Below are 24,412 nucleotides of genomic sequence, written 5' to 3'. Positions count from 1 at the left end.
AGTTGTTTTCCATTTAGCATAAAGTCAACTAAACTTCAACTGCACTAAGATTTTCCTTTCAGTCTGGGCCTGTGCTGCGTGTTTCCTCGTGTTAAAGACAAATAGTTCAAATGCTGAACTGTTAGCTGACATGATAGCGGAATGGAAAGTTTGATTTATGCTGGTTAAAAATATGAAAGATTGCAGTGCAGGTTGATGATTCTTTTAAATAAAATCAAACCACAGAAACCACATTTGCTTTTCACATTCACATGTACTTATTAAGTTGCAGTGTTTGCATGCTGCCAGTTTATGACACAGTGTGATATCATGTGGGTTGTGCATGTTTATGGGTCCACACAAACATTTTCAAGCAGCCAAAAAAAGATGGCAGAGAAATGGTTTCTAAGGTCTCAACCACCGACGAGCTCCCTCCTCCCTGATCCCTGATCCTCTACACGGCTCTCAGAGTGAGGAAGCGGAGTACGAGTGCAGTAAATCACTCCCTCTGCTGTCTGCAGAGAGAGAAGGAGCAGGAGAGGCGCTGTGTTTCAGGTGCTGTTCATCTGGCAGAGGTTTCAGAGGCCTGCCTCCGGAGAAAGAAAACAAACCCTGATCCACTTCCCCACGCACGGCTCCCCGCGAGCCAGCCAGCCAGCGGCCTCCAGGAGGCTGTCCAGCCGCTCCGGCCCCTCGGACCAGGATGTTTGGGTTAGAAAATGACTTTCCTACTCCCTCAGCCCCTTTCTCTAATTGCCCCAAGGGTAATTACCTTGTCTCCTTTCCACTTAAGAAAAAGCGAGAGCTGCGGTGTTATTGTATCAAATAGAAAGTAAAGTCTTCTAAAATTAGCATGGCTCATATTTAAATTATTATCACAGTTAGAATAATGAGTGTTTTAAATCTGAGTGGAGCTGAGGTGGGTATCAGTCAAGGCCGTGCACCCACAGACGACTGGTGGGCTCATATTCGTGTGTACCTTTGTTTATCCAGCAGCGAACAAAATTACTAAAGAACGACAATTAAAACGAACAATTTTTACTAACAAAACATTTCCTCAAGTAATCACAATAAAAACATCTGCAAAACCGCAAAGGCCTGTGCACGATCACTCAAGACGTTTCCTTCGTGGAGGGGAAGAGAAAAAAAAACATCTATTTAAAGTACAGGGTGAATATGATGTGGGGGAGGGAATCACAGGGGCCTGACTGTGTCATTCTGTCTTCCTCCTGGGCCGGGGACTGATAGATTAGTGCAGAGAGTAGATTCTCTCCTGGGTGCTATACATCAGGCTGCAACGGTCCAAGTATCATTATGAAACACACCCGGGAGGACCGCAATTCAGGAAAGAGCAGAACACCAATGGAGCTCGGAGAAAAAAAAGAGTTCTTCTTGTGCGGTAGAGGGAATCTTAGACTGATAATTCTCGCTGTAGAACGAATTTAAACCTCCAACAAATGACAAACAGGAAAAAAACTGTCACCTGCTTTACTGCACACACAACAGACTGGAGGTAGACGAGTGGCCTGCCCTGAAGAGACGCAGACTGCTCCAGTTATTGTTGGATTCACATCCTCCTTTTGAAGACGTGAACATCAATGCCTTACTATGGAAACAGCTGGCCGCCTGTGTGTTCCCTGCAAAGCTTCTTATCGAGAAAGCATCTGTCAGAGCCTGTGATTACAGAGCTGCCCAGCTGAGCGCTCGCTCTGTCAGACCTGATAACCTAACCTTCCTCCCTGTCCTGTCCCTCGGCCTCAGCTCCCTCCTCCTCCTCCTTTTTGTCTCCTTGGTGTGCCTGCTTCAAATGCTCGCCCTGTGTGGTCCCTGTTCCACTAAACGCATCCCAGTGTGAGCTCCTGTTTTAAAACTCACACAGGCCATAGAAAACACAGCCTGTGTCGCGTCTGACTCATGATTTAGATCTCACAGTGGGATGAAACAATCTGAAGAATCGGTGCGCTGAATGAAAGCTTGGAGGCTGCTCAGAATAAATAAGTATTTCATACTGGTTACATTAACATCTCCAGCGATACCTGCGGAAAACTGAACGCAGATGTGAAAGGATTATGTCATATTTTCAGAGCTTTATGTCATGCTCAAGTAAAATCATTTTGTGCGTACATGTGAAAGGATCAGCAAAGTTATCCGTCTTTATATAAAGCTTTCAATCCAGGACTTCTTTCAAAGTGCCAGCTGGGCGCAGAACAAAGTTTAAACTCAAACATCACTGAGGCTGATTAAAACGCACCAATGTGGCTCTCTTCTGCCCTCTAGTCTGAGTCATCATATTCATAACACACTGAGGTCAAGCTCCCTTTAAATACAGGTCTGACTTTCTAAAAAATCAGGTTTCTATCAATCAAGATCCTATGACACAAGAATCAGAGCACACAGTAAGTCTTTAACTGTTATTTAACAGAAGAAGAACAGTTTTGGCTCATTAGCCATCACAATATTTAAGCCTTTGATGAGTGATCACATAAAACTTTAACTTTCAAATCTGCTTCATCCAAAGTCTCTTTTCTTCTAGATTACTTTCCATTTTACCAGAAAAACAAAAAAAGACACAAAAAACAGGTCTCAACTGTTGGACAGAGGACGTCCAATAAATCAGCGCTGAAACATGTGGCCTTTTGCTTTTGGTACATTCTGCTCTTTTAAAACGCTGAAGAATTCAAATAAAACGCATGATCCGCCATCAGAAGAACTACCAATGATTGACTTACAAAATGATAACACTTCGGTCTGGATTAGAATTTTAAGGCCAATAAACCAAAGCCTGCTGTTGTTGATCGACCAGCACACAGAGGACACACTCATTATGTAGCTCCAACTTAACTGACAAACTGTTGTTGTGAATGGAAAGGAATTTGAAGCATGTTGTCTAGTTTAGTAATCACTTTCTGAAAAAGCTGAAAAAGCTGAAAACTACAGACTTTTTAATCAATAGTTTAAGTTTATGTTAGTTTTCTAAACTCTCAATTCAGATTAAGTTATTGTTTTTTTGTAAAGCCTTGTTTTTATTTTTCTTTCAGGAAACAAAAATGTTTTCTCCCCCCACGATTTCGTTATTTCTCATTAACATTAATAACCTTGGTGCTGGAGACGAGCAACACCCTGACATGAAAATTCACTGACAGGCAAGTCCAAAAAAAAACAAAAAAACAAAAAAAAACAAAAAAACAAGTTAGATAAAATTACATAATACAGCTGATCAGTAAATAGACTACCTGTGTGCACACAGTGCCACTGATGTGTCATTGTCCTGGTTTATTCACCTCTAGGTGTCTTGTGGCACAAAGAAGAGTGAAAAAACACCTCAAACATTTTCTGTTTGCCTGTCTTTACATAAAATCGAATCCCTGTTTTTGTTTATAGTTAACAATTTTACTCTGGAAGGTGTTCCAAGTAGGAATGGGTACCGAATTAGGTAATTTTTTAGGTACCGACCGAATTATGTCAAAAGTACTGGGTATCGATTCATGTAAAATCAAAAGGTACCATGTTTAGGTACCTAAATGCATCCTTGTGACTGTGAGGGAGTGGAAGAGTAGGCGATTTTCTTTGTTGGACATGAACACAGCATTTCAAGGTTATATATTGAAGAATAAATATGTTAAATTGTAAAAAATATATATTTTATTATTGAACAAATTGATATTTTTTACCACATAAACACAAAAAAGTACAGAAAATTGGTACCGTTGAGTACCGGTACAGATTGTCAGGTACTGGGCTTCAGTACCGTATCGTTTCAAATGGGAAAGGTACCCATCCCTAGTTCCAAGTAGGGATTCACCGATCCAGCTTTTCTGGTCCCGATACTGATACCTGGGCTTTGAGTATCCACCGAAATAGATCCTGATCCAATACAGGTGTTAAATAATAACCTGCATGCTCTACTGTGGGATAAGACTGGTAGTGTTCTGAGTAAAAGACAAAAATGAGTACATATGTAATTACTTTAGTTAATATTTATTTAAAGTGTAGGTGTTTAAATGTTTAACAGCAGTTTAGTTTGAAAAAATTCTTCAGAATTTACAGAAATTTATTTGATTGTGAAATTTTATACCTTGTAGACTAAATCATAGTTAAGCCTTAGTGTCAAGTTTGGACCGATCCTTTCCCACCCATACCCGATCCAGTTTGAGGGGCTAGATAAGCGCCAATACCAGGATCAGACCAGTGCATCCCTGTTTCAAAAGAGTTCAAATATATAAGCTACTCTGCTTTTGGTTTTTGAGATCTCAAGCTCATTTAAATCATTTTTTTATTATCATGTAAATCTGTTTATCTCTAATGGACACCACAAAAACTTCCTACGGTAGAAAAGTGGAACAAAAGTGTGGCAAGGTTTGGTAGACAATTTGTAAAACTCCATATAAAATCAAAAATATAGATGTGACCCATAGTTTTGTAAAATGTTTGTATCACTTGAAGAAGACTGATTGGTTCAAATGCTTCAGTACCATTCTCTGAACTGCAGCTTTACCGACATGCTACTGGTCTCTTCAGCCTCCCCGTCTTTCTCTTCCCAACTTGTACACAACTGTTTTGTACGAGCTCTTTCCAGATTGTGGCATTCATGTCCCCTCCCGTTTCCCTGCGCGACTCTTTGATACCAAAATGATAATGAAATGCTGCATCAATTCCTGACATGACCTTTCGTTCAGTTTCGTTTGTCACTATCACATTTTCCCTCGTCTCCTGCCAGCGTTTGCTCTGTAAGTAAGTCGTCCTGCTCCCGCTGGGGATCAGAAATAATACAAAGTGTCCATAAATCTGGACGCTCCTTAATTAAAGCCTTCAAACATGCACTCACGTGGGCCACCAGGCGTGCATGGGATATTTCATGTCGAAATACGACACAAATTGGCCCGTGAGCACAACAAATTACATTATGATTACTGCACTGGCCTGGATGCTGCTCATCTTGATAGAGTTAAGCTCAAAGGGGCAGGCCTGAGAGCTAAAAGGGGAGGAAGAATTACAGTTTTTGGCCGGGGCTTACTGTAAAAACCTGGGCTGTAAATTTCCAGCTCATCCAGGGAATCACAGGGCACACACACACACACATACACAGAAACAGGCATGTAATTCAGCCTTTTTAGTTTGTCCAGTTTTGTTTTTGTTTTTTTGACAGTACTTATTATGTTTATTTATATTTCAGCGCTTACAGCAGGAGCATGGAGGGCTTGTAATTACTGTATCTGAACTCTTGAATCATCTATCAAATTCAGTTGAAATAACATGAGGTTTGCTTTGGTCTTGATTTTTTTTATGTCAGGGATTTCCTGAAACAAACAAAAAACTATTAAACAAAAGATCAAAAACCAGTGAGGTGGAAAAATCAGCTTTAGGAAGGCATGCAGCGGTTTTTTGTGCCCCAGTGCAGCGGGCCCATATGTCTGACCTGCTACCAACTGTGGCTACAAGCTGCAGGGCAGGAGGTTAAATGCCCAATTCAAGACTTTTCAACACACGTCAGTGTTCATGAGGAACAAGGTGGTGGAGGATAAACAGAGGGAATGCTGCGGCTCTGTAGCAACCAACCTAACATGTAAAAAAAAAAAACCCTCTGTTGTCTCATTTTTGATATTTTTAACACAGAAAGCAAGAACTTCAAAAACCACACAATGAGCCTACTGAGACATAACCTCCGACAGGATGAGCCTAGGCTCCTATTGTGGCTTAATTAGGAGGCTCACGACACAGCCGGGTCCAAAAATACACACACACACACACACACACACACACACATCTAAAAAACATAATCCAGATGCATGCAGAACACACACACACTCCGACGCTTAAATATATCACTTTCCTCTCATGCGTCTCGCACAAACGCACGCAATTATATCCAATTTCCCGGCATCAATCTCCCGCTCGGATGCACGCACATGCAAAACAAACAAACAAACATGTACACTTGACCAATTTGTGGCATGAAAACAGAGGCAATGCACGCACACACAGACATCAGCTTCTGCACGAATACATAATCCAGATGCATAAATAACCCACTCACACACACACATACACACACAGTGTCCAATCTCCTGACTGTAAGCGCTGCTTTTCTAACGGGGTCACTCTTTCTCTGCCCCTTGACTACTTAGTCTAAGTGTTCAATTAAGCATAGCTTGTTTAGCTGATTTCCCTCCCAGTTTTATTATTGCTGCCATGTGCTGCACGACTTCACGTTATACTTTTCGGTCGCCATAAAGCGATCTTATTTTACATTTGTCTTCTGTTTAGCATCTTCCGTGCTAAAAAACCTACTTAAAAATGATAAATTCCACTGTGTTGCTGGCTGGTGAAGGCTGAGAGTTATCGCCCCGTTTAAAACATGAATCCACAAAGATTTGAGGAAATATCGCTGCGGTTTCAGATCAGCTGCACTGCACTTCCTGCAGCGCTGCGTCCTGGTTTTAATAACTGAAACCTCTAAATAAGAACTAATGATCCAGAGAGAGCCTCCAATGCTCAGCAGTTACAATTATCTGACTGAACCTGCTCTTACCATAACAGTGTGACTATTATTATCATTACTGTTATGGATGATAAATGGCCTCTGTGTGTGTGTTTGTTGCCATGTCAGACCGCCGTGTTAGCAACAGGCGGTCGTGAGAAGAAAACATTGATGATTCTGACGGTAGAAATCATAAATTTTAAAAAAAGCAATTAAAAAAAAAGAAAGAAAGAATTTCTAAACGTTGATGTGGAAGAATCTATCAGGCAGGCATTGTTCCTAATTAGATTTATACAGTTAAAAGTTGTTTTAAAATAAACGTTTGGTTTTATACCCCATTTTCTACATTCAATATGCTGTTTTATTTTTTTTAATTACATTCACACATCATATCTTTTTCTTTGTGAAATCTTCTTGCAAAGACAGTTTTTTTGATAAGTCAACAACAATAAAGAAAAATTTGGCTTTTTATCGCAGCAGCAGCAGCAGCAAAAAAAAAAAAAAAAAAGGAAAAATGGAAACGCTAATCTAAAAAAGAGCTGCATATGTTTTCCTCACGCGTGAAACCCTCTCCTAGCTTGATGTTTTTTAGAAGCAACAAATAATTACATAAAGCCAGTGTACTTCATGAACCAGGCTGACTCTTGCCAAAACATTTTTCACCAATCTGGGAATTTTTGGCTGTAAAAATATTTTATAAACAGGGAATGAAAGTAATGAGAAGTATAATAAAAGGATGAAAGTCACAGCACCAGAGAAGTCATAAATAAACATATAAATCTCTGATTGGATACAAAACAACTCTTGTATAACAATTTCAATTGATTACTTTGGGCATCCATCTGTGATTGTTACTCCTCACATCTTTGATCCCTTCTCTCCATAGGAATCACATCTTTACTCATCTCTAACTTCAGCTCACTGGGGAAACTTTAAGCAAGATTTAATGTTCTCTAAAAATAATCTGACTTCATTCTCCTGTGGGATTGTCAATCTGTTAATTTGATCTGTTGGACGCTGGCCTGTGTACATGATGTAATGTTACGTCATCACTTAGTTTGTTAACTCTGTCCATTACTGAGCACTACATTCTTTCACATGTTGCAAAGTTTATTTTTTTCAGAATCAGTAGTTTTTATGTTTTTAATGTAAAGTTTTGCCCGTTTTTTTTCACATGACAATTCCAGGAACAGAAGGCAACAGCTATTGTTAAGTGCAAACTTGGCTATAAATTAATACGCTAGGAAGACTAAACTTTAACAAACAGTAATTTTAAGGGAAACTTTAATTCAATCTGACTCCAGAGGCTGTATAAATAAAACGAGCAGTATTTATAACCACAGCTTTCTTAGGCAAGAAAAAGATATGTACGTAACTGTTACAAGTTCAATTGTTGTCAATAAAAGTCAAGTATTAATTGAATTTTTTAAAACCTGTTGATGTTACACAACGTTAAGTTTAATTATTTGTGCACTAACGTAACATTGGACGTTGTGCATGGATAAAACCACGGCATTAATGTGTGTCAAATGCTTCACTCGCTCCCTGACATTCACAGCTGACTCAGGAGTCACTTCAGCGCGCTCAGCCTCCCAACCCTCGAAGCTTAACTGCACACGTGTGCCCAGTCCAGCAAATACATCCTATAATTGAGGGTGTTTTGCTCTTCACTCGTCTCGTTTCCCACTCAAGTCGCCGATGGAGATCTCTTCCTCCGCGTTCCCCTCAAACTGCGCCATGAAGCATTTCATAAATCACGTTATGAAGATAATGTTGCGAGCTCGACTTTAGCTTGTGTGTCACATCACAGAAATCACTAAACCCTGGAAATTCTCCAGCCCTTCATGCATGTAAAGCAGGCTGTAGTTAAACAGAATTACCGTCACAGAAAATAACTACAGGAAAACAGGGTTTCTGGCTAAATCAACAAAGATTCTTTTTGAATGATGTTGAATATTTTGTTGTTCTATTAACAGATGTGTTTGTTTTATTTGTTGAAAGGCTCTCGCAGTGTCTCAGAGTTTGAAGGATTGAGTTATTTCTGTTTGACACATCCTGACAGTTTGACAGAGATTGATCTCAGTTACGGACAGATAACTTTAGTTAGAATTGATGGCTCTTGTCAGATCATGATGATTCACGTGCAGCCTGAAGCCTGTCATGCCTCACCTGCTGGAAGAGAAGTCAAATATGAAAAGTCACGCATGGTTTTTATTCTGCTGCTGGCTGTCCATCAGCTCAGAGTTAGATGAGATACAAAAAAAGATAGATCCACATCTTATTTAACAAACAGATATGAAGTATGCTTTAGCCAAACCTGCTTGATACCAAATCTGTATAGGGGCCCATTTATGTCTGTTTGAAGAAATTAGAAACTAACGTCAACGAATGACAAGAAGATCTTGAACAAAGTGTGAGCTCATGAACACTAACAAGCTGATATGTCGCATTTGTTTGAAAATAGTGGCGACGAAGAAGAAGAGGGAGGTGCAGCAGAGCCTTGTTCTTTGACAATCCGCTCTTACTGAGGCTTTTGGTCTGCAAAGTAAATAGAAATAAAAGCGCCAAATGGTGGGCGCTCAAAGACAGCTACACTGCCAAAGAAGTGCAGCCCTTCAATACGGCTGAAAGCCAGAAATGTTCAAAATGTTTGACAGACAGTACAGATTGACTGGGAAAAAGTACATGTTACAAACAATTCAGGAACTGTTTAAACTCCCTTTTATTTAGGCTATAGTTTTTATTGTTGTTGGGTTTTTTTTTTGAGTTTTGTTTTTTCTTTAGAGACAGGGTCTATGTTTTATTGTTTTTGATTAGTATTAATTATTTTCATTGACATGTATTTTTTTCTAAAAGAGAGTCCATTTCATTTTCATTGTATTTTTTTTCGTTTTGTTTGTTAAATTTATTATATTTTTTGTTTAATTTATTTTATTTAAAAGATCCTGATCTTTTAATAACGGTTAAATACTCTTAAGAAATTCAAGTTTCTTGCTTTTGATATGGTGTACTCACTTTAGTATCCCATTTATCATAATTACATCAATGAAAAAATGGAAAAAAAAATCAAAATAATATTGACAATAATATGGTTTATCGACAATAATATTTTGGAAAATTATCGTCCAGCAAAATTTGTTATCGTGACAGGCATACTACTGCAAGAAATGGACTGCAGTTATGGTAATTTTTGGAACTTTTTAGGTAATCAGTGTTCATTTTTAAGAGATAAATTAATCCCAGGTAAACCAAGATGACAATGAAGCATGTTTTTCAGCACGTCTGCCCTAACGTCAAGTCCAGCCCTCGTCATGTATGAAGAGCAGCTCTGTGAACAAAAGACAGATGTGACGGTTAAGTAGCCATCCTTCAGCACTACCATGGCTCATTTTAACCCAGCCATCCACGTCCCCCCCTCCCTCCACACAGGGACGTCTGTCTGTCACGGAGGAGACCACAAATGTTAACGTGTGCTATTTAATGCGAGCCAAAGCACACATTAATACATATGAGGGATGTGAGCTCTCCCACACTGAGAGGCGGAGGGGGCTGGGAGTCGGAGGGAGCTGATTCAGAGGAACAGAATCAACATGACTTCAAACATGAGGTCATCTAAACATCTGTCTACAACATGTCCACCGGGAGTTCAATCAAAGCCGCGCTCCAACATGCACAATTGTTTCTGGAAATAAATATTAGGCCTAATTCTGCTGTGATTGGAGGAGTCGCTCGGGGATCGCTCACTCTGACTGCAGCCTCTCTGTTGACACACACACACACACACACACACACACAGTTTGTCTCTATTTATTTGATCCCCCTCTCCTCCTTTCGTCCTCTCCTTCATTTGGAATAAGTGGCTTTATTTGTTCTTTCCTGTCTGATTTCAGGTTCACTGTTTAAAACCAATTAAATGTGCAGTGCAGCCTGAGCGCAGCTCTGACAGTCTGGAGGGAAAGGGGGGAGAGGGGAAGGAGCAGGGGGGAGGCGGGGGTCTGCAGTAATCACACGCGGGGCGTCTGTCTCATGTCGTCACAGTCCATTTGCTTGAGACGGATCGATTTACTCATGGAGTTTTAAAACATGCATCTACCAAGGAAATAACAAAGAGCTTAAAGAAACATTACAGCCATAAGCATGAAAGTAGATTTTCTATTTTTAAATATGGCTCACAAGTACGTATTAATCATCGTGACATTATTATTTTAATGACTTTTTTATACCTATACTTCCACCTTTTAATCTACCTTTTCTTTCAAATAGGAGCGTATACATTTCATTTTTTACTGACTATACAAACAAGAGTGAGAGCACATATTCATCACGTCTGTCTCCTTCAGTCTTAAAGTTTTGACTTTAACCTAACCAGTGAAAAGTTTTATCACTACTTTACCATGAGGAGAGATAGAGCATGCAGCTACTGCCCCCTTGTGGAGAAAATCTGAATAAATGTTGAGTTTAAACCTTTGATTTATATACACTCCTGCATTGCAGGATCAGAGTTTAAAGAAACATAAAGATTTTAAAATCATATTTAGAGGGTGGAGGGGCACACAAACTAGAATTCCCACAGAGGGAGCAAGACGAGTCTCCTTCAAGCTTTGATGGTGACACACCTTCAACAAATGAGGCAAATGTCACAAAAATAGACTGCACAATATATGAAAGTAGTGTCTATGATGTCACCCATTTTTTTCTGATATGTGGTTTTGAAGCCTGTTGTTGATGTGGGCCATACAGATAATGCTAAACTCAAACTAGCTTCGAGTATGGATGAAGCAAAGAAGCAGAGAGAAATTAGATATTCAGACCAAAACAGTTTCTTTTCCTTCAGGCTAGCAATATGTTATTTTTTGCTGCTGTAAAAATCTGTTTTTTGGTATTTAGCACTTCTGCTAAGGCGTCAACTCATAAATCAGTCACAGATCAAAGCATTACTGCCATTATCACTTGTTCTGAGAGTTTAAATTACATTATAGCAATCAGCAACTTAGAGTTACTTTCAACAGCTCTGCTACCAGTGCATGGATTTTAGGATGGGATGATGCAAGTTTGTTGGCTCCTCAAGCTGCTGCCATGATTTTTAAGATTACAAGTGTCATGGGATTTTGAGCAATTCAGAATCATGCAATAGCCACAAAAGTAACTTTCAATTCACATAGAGGTCAAAGGTTTAATAACTGACTCCACATAAATTAGCAACAGCCTGTCTCAGTTCTCGTTAGCCCAGAATAAGGATTAAAAAAAGTATTTGAGCTTGAGCTGGGTGAGAAGAAACACTGCGTCCATTCTGGTCGGGGTCAAAACCCCTGTCCCATCATTCTCACCGAGGACAGACAAGACCTCCCCTCGGCTTCAGGGTGGAGGTAGAGGACAGCAGGTTGTCAGACCCAGGGGGCTTGTGAGTTGGGAACAGGAAGAGACAGGCAGCAAAGCCAGACTGCATGTGACAACCTGGTTCTCATAAAAAACACTACCTAAGACAACGGAGTACTTCAGGAGAACGTGAGAGTGTGACAAGAAAAGTTCATGGTTATCAACCGGTGAGTCAACTAAAGTTCAGACAACCAAGGAGCATAAATCCAGCATTCACTAATCCAGAACTTTTTTTTTGTCTCACAGCGGAAAAGCTGGTGCAAAGCCTAAAAACACTGGGTTATAAATTGACAAATCATGGGTTAATATAACATCAGCAGTAGGCTGACTTCACACAGAAACAGTGAGATGTTTTTGCAGGGTTTACTTTCACATTACTGCAAAATCACTAAATGCAAATACAGATCCTGTATGGTCATTTCATGTGTGATGATTCAAATTCAGATTCAGGATTATAATTCTATATCTTTAAAAGACTGATGAGGTTTTCAAATGAAAACCAGAAAAATAACACTGTTTGCAGGTTGTTTTAAAAAAAAAAATAAATGTAGCCACCATCACAAAGTCCCCTGAGTGGAGGTAGCAGACTTTATAGAATAGAATAGAATAGAAAATACTTTATTTATCCCCGAGGGGAAATTCAGGAGTCACCGCAGCATTTAAGAAAACAAAAGTAAGAAAGAGTATAGAAAGTGCAAAAAAAGTCCATAAGAAATTAGATGACGACATCCCGTCCACCACTCGTCCACCACTCTCCAGCCCAGCCAGTCTCTACCTCAACCTTCTGGAGAGGAGGGTGGTAACAAGAGTCAACACCTGCAGACCAAGTCAAATCTATGTGGTAACAAACTTACACCCTGCTTTTTGTTCCTTTTAGTCTTAGCAGGACCAAAACTCACTGAACAAACATGGTTCTGCATTAGAATACAAATATCTGACACCATTAACTCTTAAAGAGGATCTCAACTGACATACAGAGGCAGGCTCACCTTCATTAGTTTCCAGTCAGTCTAGTTTATGCAGACAGAGCAGTCGCCCCCTGCTGGTCATTAAGGGGAATGCAGGTTTGAAGCGCATCACCTCTGGCATCACTTTTTATAAAAAGAGGTTTCCAAATCTCATCAATGGATGAATCACAACTCTGAGATTTAACTGCAGCTGAGGGGAGAGGGGTTGTTTGTAACTTCTTGTAAACACTATGAATGTTTGTGTGGCGTTGGAAAGATGCAATTACATTAACAAAATAACATTTTTTGGTTCCTGTTTTTTTTGTTATGAAGAGTACACATTTAAAAAAAAATGGACAAAAATATAAATGCTGAAGAAATATTTCTAAAAAAAGATACACTTTAGCTTTCATTCATTTAGTGAGTAAGAACAAAAACAACACCAAGGATCACAACATGAGGAGAGGGTTAAGACGCCCTTATTGTTTACAGCTGTTAGCTCCCTGGGTTAAAAAATGGAAAAGAAACAATAAAGGAAAAAAACCCCACTAAAAATAGACTTTACTCTTCACTAGGTGTGGCAATCCCCTTTTAGTTCATCTTGCAACATTAACTTAAAACAGATGAAGAGGGATAAAATAGAACTTCAAATTTACACATCCTACTTGAATTATTTAAAGCTTGACTACAAAGATAAAACTGCAGAGGGTTTCTCTGCTAAACATGTATGCACTGATGACTTTATACCAAGCAGCCACGTCAAATGAATGTACTGAATGCATTCCACAAACAACCGCAACCACAGTCCTGCAATCCAGGGCTGGAGGATGGAGACTACAAATTCACAACAGCTGTTAATGAAGAGTTAATGATTTCTTGTTTGCTGTTCTGAGGGTAGAGGGTGAATGTTTGCCATCTTTCACTGTCATTACTGATGACAAGGCCAAAACCAGACACCATGCATATCCAAGACTTCTTAACCCATACTGCAATTGCACAATCTTGTCATGACCTACAAATGACAAACTGTATGCAAAAGAAACACTGCTGGAAACTACTCACTGATGTTGTCTTTGCTCACAGTTTAATGTCAAATGATTGCCAACCCTTTGACTTTGTCTTTTTACTCCTCAGAGGAGAAGTTTCAACATCTTTCTCGTATTAACCTTCATCTAAGTCACTGCGGCTAATTTCTTTTCAATGGGACATACGAGGCAGAACAGACAAAATCATGCAACAGTAACTTTAAACACACAATTCTTCAAAATTGCACTCTGCATGAGGTGCACTGCTGATCAATCAAACGTGCTCCACCGTAATGGCACGGATGTGTATCATAGACTGTGTTTTGGTTGTCAAGTTTGTTTTTTTTTACTTTAATGTTTGGTATTGAAATTAAAATTTGGCATCGAAAATCATATCCTGAAATTGTTAAAAAAAAACATGTATTATAAAAACTGTTTAATGACATTGATAACATTTTGCTGAAGTTATAAACACGGACATGAAATGATTTAAATTATTTCACTTTTAATTTTTTTCACTTTTTTATCAGTGACAGTTTATAATTTCAATGATGTTTTACTTTTTTGATCACACATTTTTTTTGTCTTTTTCAGTTTCAGTGGAGGGGAGGGTTGAGGGGGAACAACTAGGAGATTGGGATTAGCATGTTATTTGCATTTCGTCAGTGCAGCACTTGGCTAGACACCATACATCTGTGAAACCCTTGAGCGTGAGACATCCACAGTTCACCAAGAAATTAACACGTTAGTCTGTCATTCTGCTTTTATTCACCAAGAAGTAGGAAAGATTAAAACAGGCTTCAAAATAATGTGACTAAATGTTTGCAGGGGTCTGCTGAAACAAGCTAGCCAATGTTTTCTAATACACGTTATCTAGCTGACATGTGTCTAATCGTGTTAAAAAAAGTGTGTGTGAGTGTGAGGCTGACGTAATTGCTGACAAGGCCTCATAGGTGCATGAACTCAAGATATTCAGCTGCATCAATAATCAGTGCTGTCAATTCAGCAGGAGTAGGATTATTATGTCATTTTAGAATGGATCTTTAATCCATTCCACTTCTTGATAAACAACAGCAGAAAGATACAGACTTTCTTGTGGTTTTGAAGCTTCAGGTGAACTTGAAGATGTCCAAAGCTTTAGGGTCTTGTAGGTCTGTGGGGTCCAGCAGAGTGCTGTGATATTTACCAACAATATGCAGTAATATGCAAATGGCAGCCTCCCAGCCCTTCCCCTCAAACCCTCCCCTCCACGCCCAAGACAGCGACAGAAAGTTGAAACTAACAGTAAATGAAAAAGTGTGATCAAAAATGAAAAACATCATTGAAATGATAAAATGTCCTTGTTAGAACAGTGACATCAAATAAATATATGATTAAAATTTGAAAACAGAATCCAAAAATTTATAAAATGAAATAATATTAAACATTTGGTGTCCGTGTTTTTAACCTCAGCAAAACGTTATGAATATTTTTTCCTGTTTCGATACCTTTAAATTTTCTATAAAATGAATAATTCGTTTTTAGTTTACGTTTCATCACTGTTTTGACTTATATGAGCTCTTAAAACCTGATCTTCTCCTTTGAAATAACATACAGACTAAACGAGTAAAGTTATAGAAATTCTGACTTGTTCACTCGTAATTTTCAAATATATCACCTTAATTTTACAAATCTGTTAAAATCCAACCTTCGCACATAGCGTAGGAAACAGGTGTGTCGCTACCAAGTTAGTCCTAAAGATGGCGCCGCGAGAGCTGAGTGACGCAGCATGAAATTTGAGAGTACACGGCACGCTAGCTTACGACCTACTGAATTCACACACCCCAGAAAACGAAAATGCCAGCCGAAATAGCTTGACTGGACACAAAAAGCAAAACAAATATCGCCACCATTACAAGCTTCTCACAAATTCAACACATTGTCAAATAAAGGTCTCACAGCTTAGAAAGTATGGAGGCGAACACAGACCTCAAACGCCGCTTCTCCGTCAACATGTCACCAGACGTTCCAAACATCCGTTACAAGAGTTAGCTTAAAGATATAAACTCACCAAAAGCAGGACGACTTTTAGTTGATGTCTGTGGCGGCAGAAAACGATGTCAGGTGAGCTTAAAGCCATTAGAAACATGATAAACGAAGCCACGGAGGCGATGACTTCAGACGATTTTAAATCCAAAACAAACACGGCGCGGATAATCTTCTTCACTCGCTAAGTGAAAAGGGCTCAACCGATGGCAGCTCACTGCTGCCACAGGTGGCCAAAATGTGAACTGCTAAAACACTTAAACTATAAAACTTTCGCAGCATTTTTCCTCCCTTGTTGGAACTGTATCTAGTGCCAAAGGGCCTTTTAATAGTTGCGTCATGCATAAGTAATGGTATAACTGTTACAAAATACAGTCATATAAAAAACAGCAGAAACATAACTTGAAAGATAACAAATTACCAACATCTTTAGGAAATGAACATTTTCTGATTTCAATTATGCAAACCATTGACCCCTTGTTAAATTTACTGTAAACTGTACTGTATGGGTCTTACATAAGGTTTAGTCACAAACCTCTTGACCTTGATATATATCCCCAAGTCTGGTCTAAACAATATTTATTTATCCACTTTGAAATTAACTTGCAACACTGCAGTCATACTGCCTATACAGGTACCTCCATCAAATTTAACATGAAAGTAATTCCCAAAGTTGAGCAGTTTTACTGCAAAACTTTCAAATATTTAAGTTTTAAAACTAGTGTAACAATTTATTCTAAAATGGTTTATGCAAAATTCAATGTCAGTCAATACCTTTTTGGATTTCCTATTTAATGCATATCCACCTTACACGTTTCGACTGGTGTAACAGAGAAAATCCAGTCAAATGTAACATGCAAATTAGTTCAGACATGACAGCCAATGCTTCAAAGAGGTATAAAAGCCAGACGGAAGGAGTTATTGTTAAAGGCGTTACACATGAAGTTGCCACCAGTAGTACCTGTTTTTATTTAAGTTCCTATAAGGTAGCTTACAACAACCGAGTCACTCGATTGCTGTCAGACTTTAATAGCTGTACGCATGCGCAGAAAAATTTCTGCCCTGAGGTGCTTCCGTGTTCACAGTCTATGGTTCACACTCAAGCCCGAGCGCGTGGGAAAGATGAGAACTATCTTGGGGACACATGTCTCTTTGGCTGTTGTGTCCATGTGGACTCTGCGCTGGAAATCCAATACGATAGGTTTTAGATTTCATGTTTGATAGCTAACTGACTTTGTATCGGTCTCGCGGGAAACGAACTGTGAGGGGCGTTACTTCGTTTAAGCTGAAGGAGCTACACTTTACCTATGCATTTCTAAATGGTGTGCAAGTGACACGAACTATTACGTAATCTACATCAAGAAGTTTAAAAGAAAGGGTTGTTGGACTCACCAGCGGATCCACCGGCTATTATCTGATGAGAAGCTTCCCTGAGTATACTCTGCGGCTTTTTGGTTGTCATGTTGAGTGTCACAGGATTTCTACCAAAGCGGAGATATAACAGAAAACCGTTACAAGAAGGTGTTTTTAAATGTACATGAACAACATGAAGCCTAGTATTGCTTCTTCTAATGTGTCATAACCGTGTAAACGGTACGTCAAACAGTGGTGAAAGGCAGACCTACCTCTCCTGTACCGGCTGTGTTGTGGGGCTGGTTGTGTTGTCTGAGGCAGCCCACGCTGCTTGAAGGCGCAGCAGTGATAGCTCTCCGAGTGATTACACAGGCTAAGCTAAGCTAGGCTAATATGGAATCAATTACGAACAGAGAACTGCCTGTTCTTCGTACCCTCCCTCTGCCTCAAAGCAATGACTTGTTTGAATATTGTAAACAAAATATTGATTAGCCATGACCTCCTGACTGTAATCAATAATGCAAACAATCACATAATGAGCACAAAGGTCATTTTATTCTTACTGATGTGAAATTTTGTGTTGAGCTTTGACCTTGTCAACACTATCTGCTGTACATTTCAAGTTCCTGGGTATTCCACTGCAGCTGTTTTGTGTCTGGTATTTTATTTAATATGTATTGAGCATATTTAATAGATTAAGAGAATGGGATAATAAACTCAGATTAAAATCCCATTTTTGCAAATTCTGATTTAGCAATAAAAACTCAGCACTCAAAGCAATTGCTAAAACTACAAATGTAATGCTTTAAACTGTACTATTTTTTTATTTTTTTATATTTTGATAATTTTACTAGATTTATTGAGATCCCAGAACTTGTAGCATAGTTGCAGAAGCACAAAACAATCCAAAATAGTTCAATTTAACACGATGGTGTCAGCAATGGCAGCAATCATTTCACATTTGATAGTATCGCTTACTATAGGAACCAGTCTGTTCTTATTCTAGTAGAAAAATAAATAAATAAAAAAATAAACAAAGCTGCTGGGAAAGAATAGGCTGACACTTGAAATGAAACTTAAAGGTTTTTCCTTTTGGGCCGCCAGGTTATGCTGCTAAAGTGTCTTTTTGCTGCCCGCAGCACTACATCTTATTATAGCACATTGCAATTCAAAATACTCCAAGATAGCTGGTTGGAAACTGTAATATCAATTTGTTTTCTATTATTTTTCCAATACAATACAATACAAAAAAAACCTAGAGGCTGTCTTGAAGTGCAAAAAAATATGACAAAAAAGAATAGTACCTCCAAAGGGCATTTGTAGATATATTTAAGTCACTAAACTTTCAGTTGGAAAGGGGATTAAATGGGATTAATTTGTTACAGCAAGTTCCAACAAGTTCTGATTTCACAACTTTTTGACGTACAGTGCTCCACAGGGTCAAGCACCTGAGTATCTATCTGAGCTTCAGGTGTACACTCCTGGCAGGACACTCAGGTCTGTGTGTCACAACATTTTAATCGTTCTGTGCACCAAACTCAAGACTAGTGATTATGGAACTCTGTCCCCAAGACCCCTATCCCCTGTTTTAAAAAGCTACTAAAAAACCTACTTGTTCAAGCAGACGTTTATTTGACCCTGTTTGGGTTTCTTCTTAGTACAGAATGAAGCAGTGGTCATCTTTTGTGTTTATCATTATTTAAGATGTGTCTATTTTACCTTTTCTTTGGAAAAATGTATCACTTAAGGAGTCAATTTTTTCTACTGAAGAAACTTCGCAAGCACATGTTATAATTTAGTGTTTGACTCTTTGGATATTTTAATACTTAAGATTATAATTGCATTACTTATTGTAAAATGTAAGAAAAACCTAAGAACAAGTAAACAAACACCATCATGAAGACTTTCCACATCGTATTCTTTACCTCTGTCAAAATCTCCTGTGAGCTGGCAAGTTTACACAACAGGCAAACAGTGAATGAGTCGTCTACAACACACTCCTCAGCTTATGTAAAGTACACGTTGTACTTTAAAGACATTTTGGCCAGACTTAAATTGCAAAATGTTGTATTAGATTATATAAATTTAAAGAAGGAATGTTAGTCCCAAAGCCAGTTAATGAAGATGTCTCAACAAGTCTATTACATCATGTGCTCATAACACGTTGTACTACCTCGACGTGACGTCACAGACTTGTTTTAAAGGTGATGCATCAGGATGTCTCTTGCTCTCTTTTTAAAGGTGGCTGAAGTACTGCATCACAACAGGAGGTGGAAAGAACAGTTAACAGGATAATTACAGGGGTCCTTCAACTACAGTAAAACATTACAAGACCAACATTATGTAAGAGGTTAAGTGTTCACATCTTGATCATTAGAGTTACAATGAGTGTTTACAATGAAGAGGGAAGAACTAAAAATGAAAATCCAGAAAATAAATAAAAGAATGAAAGTAGAGAGTAGAATTCATGGTCCAGTGCAGATGAAGAGCTACTGCTTTACTGCAGTAAAAGAAAATATCACATGCTCAAGTAGATACGGCTTATTGAAGTGTAAACATGCTTGAGCTCTATATCCATGTTAACATGTCTGACTACTTTTTACCCTTAGTATGTAACAGTTCAGGAGTTGCACTTTTCACCCCAGCTGGAGGCCCAAAACATAAACACGTTATGCTGGTATCAAATGATGCAGAACTGCACTACTGCAGCATAGTTATGTAAAGCATCGACAACGGACAAAATTCAACATGCTACTGCTTTTATGCACATTTTGTTGGAATAAAAACAGCAGTATAATTTAAAGACAAATACTTAAAAACTAGTCATTCCAAATTATGAGAGCTTATTATATGTGATTATTTAAGTTATGTATTACGGTTGTACCATTTGTAATTTAACTAAAGTATCACAGAGGAATAATTATGATAATAAGACTGAAATATTTCTTTTAGTCCAGTAAAAGTTCAATTTTTCAGTGTGTATTTTTCTTATTCCTTGCCACTTAGAGCATTTTGATAATGGCCTTGGAAATCTTATATATTTCTAATAACCTCTTAACCTCTCCCAAGCTTTTGTTAGGTTTGCGTTTTTAAAATTCACCTTGCTATTTGGGATAAGTAAGATCTAATAAGTATAATGACTAAACTTCGTCTTTGGACAGGAAGTTTGTTTTTTTGTGTTATGTGTCTGTTATCAGGAATAGCATACACCCAGCAGCCAATCAAAATTGAGTATTCACCCCATTAGCGTCATTATGGATAACAAAGGGCAAACTGTTAAAAATAAATGCAACTATGCTGAGGAGAAAAACCACAAGACTTTATGTGACTTAGAATAAGCTTTAAACTATGTGAGTATCCCTTATTTACACACCTTTACAGTTAAATGTAATTTTTCCAAAATCATACTTCTGTCATATTTCACAGAGCATACATAATGACACAGTCAGCCTGTAAATTACTGTTCAAGTTTTACAGTGCGAGGAACAAAATGCTTTTCTATCCAACAACACTGGAATATTTAACTCTGGATTCAGTTTGATTTATAAAGTCACATTGCCACATGGAAAAAAAAGTTGTTTTTGTACTTGATGAGCACTGAGAAATTCAGCGCTGAGCCCTATAATGAGCATTTCATTTCGAATGAGAGCTGCTGTGGAACAAACAGAGCTTCAGACGACCTATTAAAAGCATGAATTTACAGCTTCTAGTTGGCAGGAAAATGCCATTACCACTTTGACCCCCTTGGATAAGAAAACGCAGAACAGCTTATATTCTGCAACCTGGACTCCAGTAAAACCTGTACACTGTGCAGGGAGGGTAACAGCAGCACAGAGGGGGAGTGTGTGGTTAGTGGATGGAGGGTTTCAATGCAAAGAAAAATGGTGTGTAGACACAGTGTTACTTTAAGCATAATATGACTCATGCATGAACCAGTTGTTTGTTGCAGATTGTGTGGGAAGGGGCAAGAGCAAGAGAGCTCCCACAAAAGAGCCATCGTGATACAAATAATGTATTTTGTTCAAATAACAATTTCAATACATTTCCTTTTATATACTTACCACTGCCTCTTGTGTTAAATTTTATTTTTTAAGGTTTAACCCTTAAATTTGGAGCTTCTCAGTCAAAGAAGCACATGATCCTACATATTACATAATTTCCTGTGCGGCAACATTTAATAACATTTGAGAAGTTCTGTTTTCAGAGACGTATGCCGTAACCAATTACTTTCAACTTCAGTCAGATCGCAGAACAACAAGATTGTACCATTTCATTTATTATCACACATACAAACAGGCAACACAGAAAATACCCTACAACCTCTCAAACATCTGCAACACATTCTAGTCCAGAAACAACACCCAAACATACTCTGCTCTTAAATTACTCTGCTACATAAAGGAAATGGAAGTATTTCCAAAGTTAAATGTGGAAAATTTAAGCAACAAAAAGTTGAAAATGAAATAAATAACTAACATGGACACGAGTGAAAAAGTGGTTTGATCCAAAACAGTTCAAGTCTTTCAAATATTCTGTTAACCCTTTTTTTTTTAGATTTATAATTGGCTTCTTCTTTTGTTTGTGGTTATGAAAGAATTTGGTGATCAGATGATCAACCTGCGGTATGTTGGGACAGTTACAGTGAAATGTGTCTAAGGATGACACCGTGGTATCTCACTGTTTTATGTACCTTAAAAACATGACATCAAAGTAGATACGGGTCTTACTTTCCATATTCTTCTATGTTAGATAAGTGACCCAATTGACAACTTTAACTTAGAATTACCTAAATGAGAGATAATGGTTGGCATTATGGTTGGATGGAAAACTAAGTGGATCATATGCTAAATCAGACTTTTGTATTACAGAGGTTTCATGTGGATCATATTGAACAAAAAATGTGGGTTCTAGCAGCTGAAAGTGAATATTTGCACATTGTTTTTCTTTAGTTCTCTAAATATAAACATAAACCTCTTGTCAGCTTGGTTTCTACAAAACTTACAAGAAACCTCTTTTTATTTTCTGACATTTTATGGACTAAAAACTTAATCATTACACTGAAAAACAACTGTCAGATTAATCAGTGATAAAGAAAAATAGTTGCTGAATCTCTAAGTTTGAGATTAAGATACTAAAAAAACGATGAAACTGAAGTACCAGATGCAACGTTAGTTCTTTTCTAACAGCACATTCAGTCATTTGAACTACTGTGAGCTGTATTGTACGACTGATCAATGGGGACTAATACACAGCGACAGCACTGTGCTCCAGTCAGCTGCAGCTCTCAGGGGGACAGATGTGTCTCACTGAAAAACTAGTAAAACACGTACTTGTAAATTTGACTAAAAAGGATTCCACTGCAGGTGAAAACAAGTCCTCAGAGCTCTATCATAGTCAAAAACATAAATTCCAATGCCAGATTTTTACATTTTCAAGCATGATCTTAGCTCCAGATAAAGCAGAGTTAAAGACTCCTTTGTTGTAGAAATAAATAGTCTAAGGCTGATCCTGACTTTTCTAAACCTAAATCTCCTTTAAAAAAGACTTTCAAAAAGAATCTTCTAGTACCTGTTCTGTAAAAATGTCAAACCCAGACATGCAACCTGACACTCCACATGTAGCTGGCTAAAGTTCACTGTTGTCATCGGGCCTCCCTGTACTCAAACAGTCTGTGTTGGTCTTCACAGTAAAGTGGGGCCCTTGGTGGTGTAGTTCATGGCGGGGAAGTGTCGGCTGTCTCCATCCCAGTGGCCAAGCGGCTGCTGGTGTGAGGCAGCCGGGAGGTTCGGGTTCCAGTGGTTCATGTAGCTGGCCATGAGCAGAGTCACCTCCAGGATCTGAGACAGGGTCAGAGCAGGAGTAATGACTTTAACATGATGATATGATTGAGTTTCATTTGATCACAGGGAGCAGGAAGCCCAAGCTGAGAGACCAAACTGACGACCTATTGAGAATTGAGTTACCCTCATTAAGTCATGCCACAATAGTCATACAACTCTGGGTAACAGCTCCGTTGAGATTCTGCATGTTAAACCAGAGGAAAAGCCTGTTTTCTCCATCAGCTATTATTTGTGCAAAACAGGTAAATAAATCAATCCTGCGGAGAAAATTTATTACACCTCCATCACCCTGACTCTAAATCTATTTCAAACATGTTTTAGCCGTTCATCAGTGGCTGATGGGCTGGATCTGTGATCCTGAGCTGTCTTTGAAAGACCCCAAAGTCCTGTAAAATACTCTATGGATATTTTTAATACTCTCAAACTGTATGTATGTTTCCATAAATCTAAAATAAAAATGTCAAATACCTAATTGGAGCCTTTATTCATCCTAGACGTTAGCGAGCAATCTCAACAATCCAAAAAATGTTACCGGTTCAATTTTCAGCTGAGGTTGTTGAATTCCATCGGTTTTTAAGTTAAATCTATTAAGAATGATTAAGCTATCAGCAACAGCTTTAATACCTAACCATGCCCAAAATGTGTGCATTTGCACTTATTTTCTGAAATGGACATGCTGGTTATACAACCCATTGTGACAGGTTAGCTTAAGGCTAATGAGCTACATTTCTACAACCATTTCTACAAATTACATGTTGTTTGACACAATACAACTTAAGATAACTACCAAATTTTGTATACAATACTAGTTTTTCACTTTTGACCTTTTATGGGGTCAACTTTAATCAAATTTCTGTACTTTAGTGAGAGAATCTTGGCAACGGTGGAGCCTACTGTTAGCCACTATGTATGGATTGCTACTTGTCTTAGAGAAAGCAGATAACCTCCAACTATTAGCTACATTACACTTTAAGTTTATCAACCCTACCAACTCATCAATACTGTTGTTTAAACTATTTATCAGTTTCTTTAAGCTAAATAATAAACAATCTTAAAATTGCTCTTTGCTTTTTATTCCTTTAAGCTAAACATTAGCTAAAATACCTTAGCTTTTTAACTATTAGTTTAGAGGTTTTAGCTATGCTAGAACTTTAAGCCATACTTTTAGCTTTTTTTTTAACCATTTATCCATTTATTTAGGTTTTATTTATGTATTTTTTCTTACCTCAAGCTGGCTATTCACACTTTTCCCCAACAGTATCAGCTGTAAATGTATTACTTTTGGTAAAAACAGGATTCAACTTTTTTCCAATTCTTTTAAAATTGATTATCCATTGACGTTCAGCTATGTAACAATTATCTATTGCTTCTAGCTAACCACTTAAATGA

The 24,412-nt window shown here is 38.2% G+C and overlaps 2 protein-coding genes across 8 annotated transcripts in view; both read right to left on the bottom strand.

Annotated features, from left to right (window-relative positions):
• The window catches only part of slc25a21 (solute carrier family 25 member 21), a 111,606-nt gene extending 94,014 nt beyond the window's left edge, over positions 1-17,592 (bottom strand). Inside the window, exons 1-2 of one of the 2 annotated variants that reach the window (XM_074692083.1) lie at positions 17,456-17,592; positions 17,223-17,311 (exon numbers count right to left, since the gene is read on the bottom strand). In XM_074692083.1, coding sequence (XP_074548184.1) covers positions 17,223-17,292 — 70 coding nt within the window. In that variant the 5' untranslated portion in view covers positions 17,293-17,311; positions 17,456-17,592. Of the gene's footprint in view, positions 1-15,855; positions 16,025-17,222; positions 17,312-17,455 lie in introns of those variants that run through there. The other variant, XM_074692084.1, reaches the window with a different exon arrangement.
• A 2,879-nt stretch (positions 17,593-20,471) lies between these two features.
• Positions 20,472-24,412, bottom strand: part of plekhh1 (pleckstrin homology domain containing, family H (with MyTH4 domain) member 1) — a 41,475-nt gene continuing 37,534 nt past the window's right edge. For 5 of the 6 annotated variants that reach the window (XM_074691931.1, XM_074691933.1, XM_074691936.1 and 2 more), the window contains exon 30: positions 20,473-23,020. In XM_074691931.1, the coding sequence (XP_074548032.1) occupies positions 22,865-23,020 (156 nt within the window). In that variant the 3' untranslated portion in view covers positions 20,473-22,864. Of the gene's footprint in view, positions 23,021-24,412 lie in introns of all 6 variants that reach the window. The other variant, XM_074691937.1, reaches the window with a different exon arrangement.

The sequence above is a fragment of the Halichoeres trimaculatus genome, unplaced genomic scaffold (assembly GCF_033239565.1).
Source record: "Halichoeres trimaculatus isolate MK-OKI-2021-1 unplaced genomic scaffold, fHalTri1.1 fHalTri1_scaffold_17, whole genome shotgun sequence".
Classification (NCBI taxonomy): domain Eukaryota; kingdom Metazoa; phylum Chordata; class Actinopteri; order Labriformes; family Labridae; genus Halichoeres; species Halichoeres trimaculatus.
Note: the sequence above shows the minus strand (reverse complement) of the source record. Positions and strands in the feature narration are given on the sequence as shown.